The sequence below is a fragment of the Mytilus trossulus genome, chromosome 14 (genome assembly GCF_036588685.1).
Source record: "Mytilus trossulus isolate FHL-02 chromosome 14, PNRI_Mtr1.1.1.hap1, whole genome shotgun sequence".
NCBI classification, from domain to species: Eukaryota; Metazoa; Mollusca; class Bivalvia; order Mytilida; family Mytilidae; genus Mytilus; species Mytilus trossulus.
This window is the reverse complement of record NC_086386.1, coordinates 14,676,558-14,691,477: the sequence shown is the minus strand read 5'-3', so window position 1 is coordinate 14,691,477 and position 14,920 is coordinate 14,676,558. Positions and strand designations below refer to the sequence as shown.

The 14,920-nt window shown below is 30.4% G+C and overlaps 1 protein-coding gene and 1 long non-coding RNA gene across 2 annotated transcripts; both read left to right on the top strand.

Moving 5' to 3' along the window:
- The first annotated feature begins 895 nt into the window (after positions 1 to 895).
- On the top strand, positions 896 to 3,700 carry LOC134696027 (uncharacterized). Its single transcript, XR_010102886.1, has 3 exons — positions 896 to 1,008; positions 2,407 to 2,537; positions 3,386 to 3,700. It is a non-coding gene; the product is annotated as an uncharacterized LOC134696027 (long non-coding RNA).
- A 7,979-nt stretch (positions 3,701 to 11,679) lies between these two features.
- LOC134697126 (uncharacterized) lies at positions 11,680 to 14,920 on the top strand. The gene is made up of 2 exons (XM_063559178.1): positions 11,680 to 11,873; positions 14,521 to 14,920. The coding sequence occupies exons 1-2, from the start codon at positions 11,715 to 11,717 to the stop codon at positions 14,728 to 14,730; spliced, it is 369 nt and encodes a 122-aa protein (XP_063415248.1). The 5' UTR covers positions 11,680 to 11,714; the 3' UTR covers positions 14,731 to 14,920.

Genomic DNA, 14,920 nt, shown 5'->3' with positions numbered 1-14,920 from the left:
AGTAAGATAATATCATTTTACGATATTTTACGATAGAGAAAACCATATATCTTTGCGTTACTCTCGATAGGAGTTTACGGTCTTTTACTTGAAATTTAAATTATCTGGCGCCATCTGGCACACTTCACGCGCATCACATTATTTTCTGCTAACACTCTACTACAGACTCATTTAATTTTTATAACACGATATTTTCCGATTTTCTAGTTATAATGATAAAAATATATCTAACAAAACTAAAAATAATCTTAACTTCTTTCCAAATATAGTTATTTTTCTTTTGTCATTCTGTGAAATATGGACCGATTTTTTAGATTGTTTCAGCTGTAGTTTTTATTTATTGAACAGAAACAGGTGTCGTTGTCCATGTAGCGATTCGCAAAAAGCCACAGGAGTTTCCGTGTTTATTTACATTGAAAGGTAGACAAGCCCTTCGATAACAGATCACGTGATAAGATCAGTTTCTATAAACTTTACAGGCGACAGCGGCATCGCAGATAGCCCACAAAGGAGTTATCACGTACTTGACAAACTGAGTCGGAAGCTTTTATTTTCTTAAAGAAATCAGTGGGATCCGAATGTGCTAATTTTTCGTTGGAGTTCCTGTCAATATAATACTTCCATGTTACAACAAACGCGGCTTAAAAGCCTTATCAATTTTAAGTAATGCACGCGTACGTTGATTGTAGGCCCCCTGGTGTTACCACACGCCGAGAAGTCTTCAAATGGAAACACAAGATAATTAATGACAAGACGTAGGACACTTAAACTGGACCCCTGCTGTGTTCACTTATCGCTACACTGACGGTGCGAAGCTATAGAAGGAACGGCGAACCAGTTTACAGGACACTGATCTGTAATTTTGTATAATATGATCACTTGGTATTTCTCTCTATGTACGTGCAACGAAGATGACAAGTGGACATCAAAAGGAGGGAAGTTGAACATAGACGGGATAGTTTTCCAGTTTCGTTTATGAAACATTCATCACAGTTCAAGAAATGAGAGGTTAGTTTTGCTCAGTATACTAGAGGTGGGGTTAGGGGTGGGGGTCAAGGATACTGGGATCCCCTCATGGATCCCCGACATATATGCTCAATGCATACTAGACGTTTTACAAGTCTCTGCTTATGCCCCTTTTCAAATCCTCGATCGATCCGCATCTGCGAATCAATTTGCATAATTCTTTACGATAGCACTGAACAAGAATAATATCGATCACTCCATAATAAACGAGAACAATTTGGAATATAACATTTATGGAACGCCAAACTGCCTATGATTACGATTATCATATCATTAAGGAAAGAGGTGTATCATGAAGCAAAGCTTAATGCTATAACTAAATTTGACTATACTACTCTGACAATTTGTTATATCACTAAGATAAATTTATATACTACAAGTGTGGACACAGATCAGTGTGGATAGTATGTTTGGATGTTTGGCAGTGTTTTGTATGACAAACGAAGTTGTATGTTTTCCCCGTTGGTTTCTATATTATTAAATATGTTGTATAATATGACAACCAACCTGAGCATTAGCAGAGTTGTTTTTTATTTGATATTTAGTTTTTTATGTTTAAGACGGGCATAAAAGAGCTCGAGACACTAATTGCATCAGTTACCAAATGATTATGTCAGATAGAGTATGTTCCACATTCTTGATTTTGGATACATTTTGAAGCTAGTAAAAGAGGAACACATAACAAGTTATTTTTTTCATTATGCGATTTTTTTTTATTGGAGATGGTATCTGAAAACATGCGAACATAAGTTTGAACGTAAAATTATTAGATAAATATTATTTATTATCTTAAGTTTAATTATTATTATAATAATAAATAAATGTTTCTAATTGGTAATCTCATTATAATTATTCCCTACGGGTGGAAAATGAAGTAATCTTTAAACATTAAAAAAATCAATAAGTTCACTTTCTTTACGTTTAGTCTTAGAACAGCTGTTAGGACACACTAGCTATAAAATTGTTGCATTGAAAGTTCATGTACCTATTATTTTAGCAAAAAGTGAAAGATACCCAGGGGCGGATCAGTCTTTTTTAAAAGAGGGTTCTAAACATTTGTTCCAATTTTAAACCACTGATTGTCAAAAAAGGGGTGTTCAAAGCACGGAGCCCTAACTGGATCCGCCACAGAATCCAAAGGATATTTATACCCATAAGTCTATGAACTGAAAAGTAACACACCATTGCGAAAAACAAATAAGCGAGCAAGAGATTATTTTAAGTAAAAAAAATAGTTTTGAACATTTTCATAAGTACCTAAAGAACTGTACTCACACTCTTATGCAATCTGTTTGGCACACAGAATAATTGACAAAAAGTCTCCGTCTTCATGGATAACATGACCAATTCAGTCAAAATGTAATACGGTGTTCTTTATAGGTCACCAGACACTTCTATCAAAAGGAATTTTGAAAGAAACACAAAAGTTTAGAAGGCAGACAAAATGGCAGAAGTTACTACAACCACAAAGAACATTAGGGACGGATACATTTTGAGGAAAATCTTTAGAGGTAATTTAAAAGATTAAACTTTTAACTGGCTAGAAAGAAGTACATGTATCTCAGAATGCTGAAATTAAGAATCATTATTGTTTTTGAAAAGTGTTCTTTCTTATCTCATTGCAAAAGGTTTTAAAAGTGCTATTTTAAATATAATTCATATTTTGACAATTGAAGTTGGGTCGGAATAGTTATTAGTGAATTAAAAGTCATTATTTTAAGAATGCGTGCAAATAATCGGTTACTCTATGAAAAGGAATATATTATGAATTTTAGAGCGAGGGCCTGATATGTGATGTGCAGTTGTACAATCATTTGCACATCTTATTTATACGGCGATGAGATCTGGCTGCTCCTTCAGTCCTTGTACATCTCTCTGGAACATTTGCTTACTTTACAAGTTACAGTTCGTTTTTGATAAGGTTAGTGTAAGATGTTGTAAGACTTCTACCATCTTGAGTTATGCCCATTTATAAACATAAAAATAGCTGGATGTTTCGCTTCTGTTCTCTAACTTTAGTTTGCCCCAAGCAAATGTAAAAAATCGTATATACAATGCATATTACCATAAAACACAGATCAAGATTTAAATTGAGTGGCCTAACTTCTACCGTTCTTGAGTTAAGGCCATTTATAAACATAAACAATGCTGAATTTTTCGTTTCCGTCCATTAACTTTTAATTAGTTTGCCTCAACCGAATGTTAAAATCACAAAACAGTCTTAACTACTTGAATCCTGTACATGTATCTCAATGTGGAAGTTGACACGTGCATATTTACGAGCAGGATCATTTGTAGCCCACAGACACATTTTCCATTTTGTTTTGTATGAACTGCATTTTTTTATTTGATCTTTCAGATAGCTTTGGTTGAACGGAATAATGGAAACATGTATTTGGGAATATTACATTTACTAAGATGATTGTTCGAAAAGTTAAGAAGAGTTTGAAGATGAATAATTCCAACTACAGATCTGTATGTCACTAAAAGATCAGATTACTTAACGACTAGTACCAGCTGCATTATAACGAAGCTTCAAGTTGTCTCTCGTGTGAAAAGAAAACGACCCCAAATTATTCTAACAGATGACCAGTGACAAAACATTGAACAAAAATGTTCAGGATTATATTATAAGCGAACAAAAACGACTTAGATGTATTTTTGAACTGTTTGTATGCCATCACATGATTGAATTTGATAACAAAAGAAGGTTTCCTGGTTAATGGACAATTACAAGGTTAAGTTTGGATTTTTGATCGTACATTGTTTTTACAGTATGTATAAAGAAATGTTGTGGTGATTAGCTGTCAATTTATTTTTTGAAGTTACTATATTTAACATGCTGATTAAGGAATATTGATGTTAGCCATGATTATGTATGTCATTTTCTATTTTAATACTTTTATATTGTTTTTAAATGGGTAGTGATGGTTGCAAATTCAATAGGTCATTTAAATTGAGATTATGACCATTATGATATCTTAAAGGATTTTTTTTTAAAAGAGGGGGTAGGTGAAAAGATTATTTTTGAGGGGGGGGGGTAATTTTCACTCATAACAGATTTCAGAAATTGAAAATGAAATTCCAAAAATCATTTTGCCAAAAAAAAGAGGGCAAGGGTATATTTTTTCTGGAGTGAGGGTTCAAATAGCAACAGCATAGTGTTCTGCACAAATGCATAAAAAAGAGGTAAATTTATTTATTATTATTTTTTTTTTTGGGGGGGGGGGTGCAATTCGCAACAGCATAGTGTATTGCACAAAACCCAAAAATTAAATATTATTCAAATGATATAACCGATTCTAAGTTCTTTGGCTACCGTTAATCTGTGTCAGAAACCTATATTGCATCAAATAATTAATTACAATCCAAGACCTGTATCATGCACGAACATTGTGTCTATTTTTGTCCCAACTGCTTAGACGGCGTTCAAAAAGCTGAGTACACAAACGCAGTATAATGGAAATAATTAGCTACGATGTCGTGGATCCTTTTCAGAAAACAGCGTCAAAACGCCATTTCTTTAGATTGTAACATAATAGCTGGACATTTAAAAAATTCCGGTCTTCAGTCTGGACTATCGAATCATTCATATGTTGCAGATTTTATCAAACCTCTGGTTTTCCACATTTCGAATACCAAGCTATTTTGAAAATCAAAAGATAGCAATTACATATTTTTTCTTACCGATTCTTCCATTTTGATTATTCGTCCTTTCAAATTACTACTTCTTACACATAACGATGATCATTCCAAGCATATCTACTGTGGTCGTTTTTGATTTTTTTGCGGTAAATTTCATATAATGTCAGTCTGAATCTATACAATTCTATTATACGAAAATGTGGGATACAATGTTGAATTTGTATAAGTTTTAGGTAAAAAACTCTATTTTATGCTAATTTAATGTTACAAGTTATACCGATTTTTTTGACGTTTTCTATATGTCCGTTTCATGCTTTATAGATTAAATATTTAATTTGCCTTACTAGTAATGTGGATTCTTATGGCATGCATTCATCATTTCATCATGTGGATTCTTATGGCATGCATTCATCATTTTATCATGAAAAAAAAATCTTCTTCAAAAACCATTAAAACTACATATAAATATTATATGCTTAAAGCTTTTAAAAAAGCGCATTTTACAGTTGCCGTCAACTTTGTACACACCGTCTTTAAAGGATTTGACCTCTGCAGTCGTATCCAGTTTCGTTTGGCAAAGCAATTTATTGTATCAGTTTGTCTGTAATAAATAAGACCGTTGGAATTTTCTTTTAAATTATTTTAATTTTGTATCATGTAATACTATTAAGATTATTTTTATATTGAACAAAATTCATATTGATGTAGAATAGATTTATTCTGTGTCTCAGCCTCACCATACAGATAACTTTACTTCGAAATAGATTTATTTTATATTTTATTATAATCCGAAATCGCATTGAAACTAGAATAAATTTATTGTGTGTCACAGCCTCACCATACAGATTACTTTATTTCAAAACAAATTTATTTTATATATTATTATACAAGACAAAAATCACATTGAACATACTAGAATAAATTTATTCTGTGTCTCAACCTCACCATACAGATTACTTTCTTACTTTACTTTCAAAATAAATTTATTTTATTATATATTATTATACAAGACAAAAATAACATTGAACATAGAATAAATTTATTCTGTGTCTCAACCTCACCATACAGATTACTTTATTACTTTTATTTCAAAATAAATTTATTTTATATATTATTATAATCATAAATGACATTAAATGTAGAATAAATTTATTCTGTATCACAGCCTCACCATACAGATTACTGGACTTTCAAAATAAATTTATTTTAAATATTGTTATAATCATAAATGACATTAAATGTAGAATAAATTTATTCTATGATTTTCTCGAACTGATAATAGATATCAAGGCTCTTTATAATAAATTTATTTTATAAATGATTATATACAGAAAGCATCATGCATTTAGAATAAATTTATTCTAAGTTGCATCATTTACGGAGAGTTGAATGAAAATGGACAGTAAAGTGTAGAATTCAGTATAAATTTATTTTGAAATGTATCAAATAAATACTAATTTTACAGAATTGTCTTTGTTTTTCATGATTTTTTCTCAAATACAAGGGTTATAGAATAAATTTATTACGTTCTTGTCCTATTTTGGCCTCTAATTGCACTTGTCAGAAATTAGAGTGAAAAAAGAGGAAAATTGTTTTTTTCCTTTTTTATTCTGCTCTCTGTTAAATGTAGAACGTGAATTTATCGGTTCTCTCCCCTCTCCTCGGTATACCTTTTTGTAGTCCAAATAATTATGACGTCTTGAAAGGCTATTATAATTTTTTTCTTTGACGCCTTACATCGACGTCAAAGAAAAAATTATTATAGCCTTTCAAGACGTCATAATTATTTGGACTAACCTTTTTGCAGAAATCTAAATCCTGAAGGAATGGGTGATAATTTGTTGATTGTACCTGAATCAAGTTTGCAGCAGCCTACAACGCCTACAAGACAACACTTGACGTCTAAGGCTTCTTTTCACAATTTAGTGTCACACTGGGATTTAAATAATTTAGAGAGTTTAGGTCTTTTCTATGCAGAGAAACCTGTTGACATCAACACACTTCTTGATCAATCGCTGTCTTACAATTCACAAATATCGCATTTGTCACCAAATTTGAAGACATTTATTATAATTCTAGAACGATTTCTCAATTTTAATGTTAATTTACCAGGTGATTATTCCGAAGGTGAACGAAGGAAAGATAGACAAGCCCGATGGACAAATGAAATAGAAGCATTAGCCAGGTGCGAATTAGAAGCAGATAAAGTGCATAGATATGAATTAAGAATTCCAAGTTATTGATAATGAAACGGAAATTGATAATGATTTATTATGGTAAACATTTTAATTTATAATAGAATTTATGCAAAAGTCATTATTAACAGATCTGACATTAGAGGGAAATGATGCCCTTTACTGTCAGGCATCAAACAGTCATTTCCAGGGCAGCCCCGTTGTTCCGACATCCTGTAAGTGGGACACCGCAGTGGTCCAACACCCACTAGTCCGACACCCCATTGGTCTGACACCCCTTTAGTCTGACGCCCCATTAGTCCGACAATACAATTGATCCCGATCAATAGTAGTAATAAAAGCTGATACACAGAAACTTACTAATTTGTGAACCTACATGTAGTGTTAGACCAGTTTTCAGAGAGCAATCCAGGACACATCGATAGTACTTTTGTTCAACATGTTTAAATGTTTATCTTTATGGTGGGGGCTATTAATTTTTTGTCCGGATAAACTTTTTTTTTTAAATTTTAGCATTACATAAAAAAATTATTGTTGCAGCTGAGGGTGGAACAAACAATTTTTTTCTCCAAAAACTGGAAACAACCTTTTTTTTTATCCAAAGTCACGCTCACTTTTTTATTCTTCAAAATTGAACCTGTCAGACAGAGATGCAGTAAGAAAAATTTTCAAACAGGTTCTTGTAAATTCTCAGAAAAGTAGTACTTGTCTCAGGTAATGTACTTTGGCTCCAAATTCCATACTGTTCAATAAATGTGGTTTCATCCTTTTCTACCACGCATTTAAACTTAATTAGATAGAAGAAGATGTGGTATGAGTACTAGTGCTAATGAAACAACTCTCAATCCAAGTCACAGTTTATGAAAGTAAACCATTATCATGATTACCATGATTACAGAGGGGTTCATTATAGGTCAAAGTATGACTTTCACCCTGGAGCCTTGTCTCACACCCAACAGCAAGCTATAAATTAAGGTTCCCTAAAATTAAGTACACAAGATTAGATCAGAAGAGCAATATATGTAGTATTTTATCTTTTATATAACATTTCTAATATAATGATAACTTTGTTGATAGTGTCTAAGTCAATATTGTATCCTGCTTCACAAAGAATATCTTTTATACAATTACATTTACATGTACAAGGCTTTATGTTTTACAGTCTGTTTGACAGTATAATGGCATCTGTTAGAGAGTTTTATATTGACCTGAAACAATTCTGACATGGTAGACAACAAACTGAATCGCTGTACAGAAGGTTCATACAGAGAACTCTGCAGAGCATTTTTAAAAACATGTTGACTTGGAAGCAGGTAAAAAATTTAATCCATTGCAAAGGATAGACATGGCCTTTTGATATAGAAAGTATAAAGATATTGAAAAATAAAATTTTGAAAAATATTATACAGAAAACTAAACCAAGAGTAACACAGACATCTCTCACATGCACATCATTGACAGTCCTGCTCATTCAATTTTAATCCAATTAAGGGATTGAGGTTAAAAAGATATTGATAAATAGCTGGTGGACATTTCTCTGAGCTGATGTGTACTTGACTGACTATTATATATATATATATCTACTTTTAAAGTTAGAAAAATATATAAATGTCAGAACGCTTACAGAATTAATTATTTTTGAACAATTATTTCTTAAATTGCATAATTATAAAACAGCTGCCAATATTAAAAACAATGACACTATTATATTTCATGCATGATTAACAAATTTGCTGTCTTCTTGCATTATTTTTTTCAGAAAATTAGTCACACTTGTATAATAATTTTCGTTACAAACCTATTATTGTTACTTATTAAAGGGAAACAAGTCAAAGTTATCAATGATTTAACATACGAAGAGGTTATTAAAATACAAACTTTTATATATAGATATAAGAAGATGTGGTATCAGTGCTTATGAGACAACTCTCTATCCAAGTCACAGTTTGTAGAAAGTGACCCATTATAAGTAAAAGTACAGTTTTCAACACAGAGCCTTGGGTTCACCCTGAAGCATGCATGTATAAACAATACAATACCGGTATACATAATTTTGATTTTCAAATATAATGAATGAAAGTCTTTTGCAACATGTTATCATTAGTCAAACTATACAAATCCTTGCTATTTGTTAATCAAGATAATATGGTTTAGAGGTTCTATCCAATACGCCGTAACCAGGTTATAATACTTATTGCATCCGTCAGAAATGAATCAGATGCAAAACTTAGGGTGTTTTTTTTCTATGTCCATTGGTCCAGAGGGACAAAAGATACCAAAGGGACAGTCAAACTCATAAATCTGAAATAAACTGACAACGCCATGGCTAAAAATGAAAAAGACAAACAAACAAACAATAGTACAAATGACACAACATAGAAAAACTAAAGAATAAACAACACAAACCCCAAGCTTGGAAGCTTGTACAAATAAAGGAATACATAAAACAGAATTGCAGGTAGTATCAACAGAAACATGTAAACTGGGAAGTGATCAATGGAAAGAATTAATTATATATGGAGTTTGATGTTTGTTCATACAGGTGTGATAATGAAACCGTGATAATTGTGTTAATAAATTGTTCAATTTTAATAGGGCTGGAAATGTAATGAATCAAACATTGGAGATTGGAGAGGTGACTGTAAAATCAGTACCAGACCTTAGATGTTGTTCCCACAGTTCAGTAGATAATTATCAAGCAGAAACTGTTCTTGTGAGAGGAGAGGTAAATGAAATATTTGTCTGAGACTGTCAGTTAAGATATTCATACACATTCATATCACAGGAATTCTCACACAGTTAATATATATATGGTAGAGAAAAGGTGATAAAAAAATAGTTTTAATATGTTTTACCTCAAAATAAAAAAAAGGCACTGCTATATAACAAACAAACAACAAATATTTTATTTGCCAATCACGGCGCCCAGAATGAGCAGAATAATTATAATATAATTTTCAAACATAATGTAAAGTAAATTAAAAATAGGTTAAACAAAGTACATAATATGATTGATTTTGATTTAGTTGATTGATATAATATTAAAGAAAGTGAAGTAGGCAATTTGTAAATAATAAAACATATATAATACAATATGACCAATAGTCTGTTACTCTGGTCCCTTTATTGGACAGCACACCTCGTAGAATATACTAATAATTTATCAAATGTAAAAGAAATAACTTATGTAAATATATATTTGATCATACATAATTTTATATAGAGAAATCTGATTTAATATTGTATTTCTGTTCATATTTAAAACCTCTGATAACTGACAAATTATTATCAAAATGTTTTTATCTTCATTTCCCATTAATAGCCAAATAAAAAGAGATTTGTTATCAAGTTTTAAAATATTTTTATTTTTATTATATATTTTGCTTAGAAAGGGATTTCTAACATTATCCAGAGTTTTACATGTTAAAAGAAAATGCATCTCATCTTCTATTTCCTCATTACAGAGTTTGCATATTCTATTTTCTAGTTTACTATTAAAATAACAACCTTTTTCTATTTCAAGTTTGTGAGCTCCAATTCTAAATCTTGTTAAAACACATCTTTGAATATATGGTAATTTCAATAAGTAAGGCTCAAAATTAAAATTTGGTTTAAAAAATCGATAAGTTCTATTAAAGTTTATTTCCAGAGGTCTTATTTTGTCTTTAATCATTAAATAATTCTTTCTTCCATATGCTGCAATACTTTAAATATAATTTCTTTTTCACCATATGGGCCCAGTTTCACGAAGCTGTCTTAGGACTAAGACATGTCTTAGGATGGTCTTACGACATATCTTAGTCCTAAGTGGGTTTCACAAAGTGGTCCTAAATTAAGACATCTCTTAAAGTTGGTCATAAAGTTAGGACAACACCATAGGTGTCTTATGATGGTCTTAGGATAGTTATACGTTTATTTATATAAATTACACTCATTTTTTATATTAATTTGGAAACAATATCTTATTATAATCTAATTATCCTTTCTCCTGTTCCTGCTTATAACGTTATCTTTCTAGTTTGACGTATTATCATGATTTGTCAACAATGAAAATTCGATGTATTGATATCAAGATTGCACGGTTTTATCCCTTAACCTGTTATAACCAATAAAGTCGAAATTGAAATCATCTCACTTCAGTCTTGTACATGTACCAAAAAAAAGTCATCATTTTATATTCTTTTTTCCTTAATTTTGCATTAAAAATTTATATTTGTATTGATGTGTTGTTTAAAGATAATTTATATATAAATTACTTTTATTTTTTTATATTTATTTTGCAAATTATGTAATTATATTAATCAATAATTTTAGAATAATTTATGGTAAGACAAACTAAATTTACATGATTTTTTTCCCGTAAATCATATTTTTATTTGAAAATTTAAAGAACTTGCGACAGGTTTAGGATGTCTTAGCAAAGATCATCCTAAGACAGCTTCGAGACGAGGTCTGAGATATGTCATAGGATAGTCATAAGAGGATCATAAGACATGTCCTAAGATATATCTTATGACATGTCTTAGGATAGCTTCGTGAAATCGGCCCATATTTCTAATGATTATTATGGTTGATATTTTTTTGTCCTATGTTTTCTTAACAAAATAATTTAATCATTAAACATGATGCTTACAAAATTTGTAATTAATATTGTGCTTTTCACAGACATTTAAAAAAAAAAATGTGATATGCAGTTATTATAAATCATAAGGTTTTATATTAATTTACCCAAAAATTTTGTACAAGCCATGAAGATATTTTATCTTAGAAGAACTGAAGGATTAAAGCAAGTTTTATCTGAATTTACAGATAAAGCAGTGGAAGAGGAATTGGAAATTACTTCATTCAATGGATTTTAGATCACATCATCTTCAACCTTGTAATGTTCTTGGACAACATGGTGGTCAATTATTGCTAGAGACTAACAGTACTTGTTTAAGAATAGGAGAAGATTCAGAACAGCAACCTAGTAGACTGGTGTATGGAGCCATCATTATTGGTACACAGGTAATTAGAATTTAAAGTCAGATGCTTAATATAAAGAAAACTGAATAAAAAAGAAACGCAAATATCTACCACAAACTTGGATAAACTCAGGAGTTTTCCTGTTCCACATGTGGCACCAGTCATGTTACCTAGGGCAGGATTTCATAATATGTCTCATTCTAAGAAGTCACACCAAAGTCAAGTAATAAGAACATGACTGTGGCTATGGCAAGAGAAATATATCCATCAAGTTATTTATATTTTCTTTCATTTAAGTTTGGTTATATTTATGTTATATTAGTGGAAGGACAGGAAGTGTTTATCTTCCAAAAGCTGCTGATGTTGGTTTTCAGATAAATGTAATTTAAACATCTGTGATTGTGTTTTATGTCGTTTTATGTACTTTCTGCTTGACTTGTACCCAGTATCTTGTCATTTATATTCAATTTAACTTTTCTATGATCTTAAATATCAACTTGTTTTGTGCTAGACCAACACTCTGGATAATACAGGTCACTTTCTTTTACTTCTGAGCCAGCTGGTCTTAGATCTTGCTCTGAAACAATATACCTGTGAATGGGGATGAATTTTTATGAATTTTTTTTTAAATCAACAATGTTAAAAAGAGAAACATTAATACGTTTCTGATTTTGGTTCTATTACTAGGGATTTTAGTTGTGACGTTATTTATGTTATGACTTCATATTCAATGTAAACAAAGAATAGCTGCTGTCATCAGGTAACGTTTTTTTAATAACAAACATTTTGTTAAATCTAAAACAATACATCAAAGGATTAAAACTAACTTGGATAAGAAGAATAATCAAACAAACTAATAACTATTGTAAATTACTAACTTGTACTGAAAAAATTGAATTAAATGAATTATTCTTGGTAGGTCCAAGAACACAAGTTAAAAATCCTTTTTGGCAGGAGGTTTTTAATGCTTGGACTGAACTACAAACCAAAGTAGCTATTAAGAACGAATATGATTTTATCGCATCTAATCTTTGAAATAATAAAGAAATTAAAATTGGTAATCAAACCCCTCTGTATAAAAAATGGACTGAAAAGGGCGTCTGGTTAATAAATGATTTAATTGATAATGATGGACATTTAATGAATTGGCAGGAATTTAAAAAAACATATGATGTTGATACCAACTTTCTTATATTTCAAGGAGTAATGTCAGCTGTTTATTCCTATATGAAAAGTCTTAATATTAAAAATAATCAGCTTATGAAGCCTTATGGGCCAATTATACCAACTACTATTTCTATATTTATGAAATCTACAAAAGGATCAAAAGACATGTATAATGTTTTAAATAAAAAAATAACCAATATCACATCACAGGAAAAGTGGTCTTTAATTCTAAATAGACATAATATTATTTGGAATAAAATATACAGACTTCCATTTTACATTACTAAAAACTCAAAATTACAGTGGCTCCAATACAGAATTAATCACAGAATTTTGGGAACAAATAAATTTCTCTACAAAATTAAAATATCACAAAACAATAAATGCACTTTCTGTTCAGACTCAATAGAAACTATTGAACACATATTCTGGACATGTCCAAAAGTTTTTGATGTCTGGGAAGAACTTAATAAATGGATATTTGCAAAAGTCCAAATTGAACTACCACTTAATTTAGATATTGTCTTATTTGGGATATTAGAAAAAACAGAAAAAAACTACATAAGAAATCTCATAATACTATTAACCAAATATTATATATACAAAACAAAAATGCAATGTGGACAGTAAATAGTGTAGCCTTAAAAAATTACCTTAAAGAAAATTTGTTCATTGAAAAAATAATATTTTATAAAAATAAACCATTGCAAAGAGTGTACGCCTGCTGGAACCCCTGGCTCCAACTAATAGAATGATTTTATAAGCAAACTCTCATGTAATAAAAATATCTACCCAATCCATGCTACCTTAGATTTAGATTTTCTATTCCTTTTTAAAATTATTAATAATATCAATATACGTTTATAGAAGGATTCAAAATATCAACTTTATGTACTTGTCTCGATTTTGCTGATGTACTATGAACTTATTTACTATAATTATATTGCATATATGAAGTTCTTTGCCAATAAACACATTACAAAAAAAAAAAAAAACATTTTGTTTTAAAATGAATTAGTATTAATTCCTTTCTTAAACTTAAAGTCTCAAGTTAACAAGACCAGAAACAGAAGTAGATTTCTGGGCCAATCTGCAAATTCAAAAACGTGACAAAAAGAAATTGAACGATTTTGAGTTCATTAGTACAATGAAAAATTGGGGAAATTTTCCCCGATTTTTTTTTTATTGAATTTTCTACTGTAATAGGTCCCAATATAATATATCTTAAGCAGAGAAAAAAAAGATAAAACAACTATTTTGAAGTCTGGTTGTCCAAAATGAAATTAATCTTACAAAATACTGTATTTAAATGGCTGTAGTCTGCTCTATGGTCGGGTTTTTGTTATTTTCACACATTCCCCATTTCCTTTCTCAATTTTATTTAAAGTCAATGTACACAACTATTTTAAGAACCTTAAGTTGGGATCAACTATAGGAAGTGGGGCATATTTAAAAATAATATGGTCAGATATTATTTTTTTGTATTTCAAATCTTTATCATGTTGATTGATTTGTTTTTCAGGTTGTTTTTATTGCTCTAGAAATATCTGAACAGCACTTGACTGAAATTGAAAAGGTGAAAACATATAAAGGAAGAATAGAGAATGAAAATAGTATTGGCAATTCGACTATTTCATACACAAGACCTTATGACTATTTGAAAGCTTCTGAAAGATCCTTGATATATGAATCCCTATTGAGGTTTGCTTGTTACCAGAAAGGACTGACATGAAAGATGTCTTGATCTAATAAATGGCGTACTAACAACAACAGTTATCATAAACATCTTATTTAACTAAAAGACCTAGGATGATGTAAGCTACCTTAGAGAAGCTTGGTAGATACCTGTAATCAAGTTATAAAATACAAAGTGTTCAGGTTCATGCAGTTATGTCCAAGTACATTCAGCAGAGTGATGGAAA

Coding starts and splice junctions, on each gene's coding strand:
- LOC134697126 (XM_063559178.1), top strand. CDS start 11,715: ATGGATTTTAGATCACATCATCTTCAACCTTGTAATGTTCTTGGACAA. Junction 11,874..14,520: donor CCATCATTATTGGTACACAG/GTAATTAGAATT, acceptor TTTGTTTTTCAG/GTTGTTTTTATTGCTCTAGA.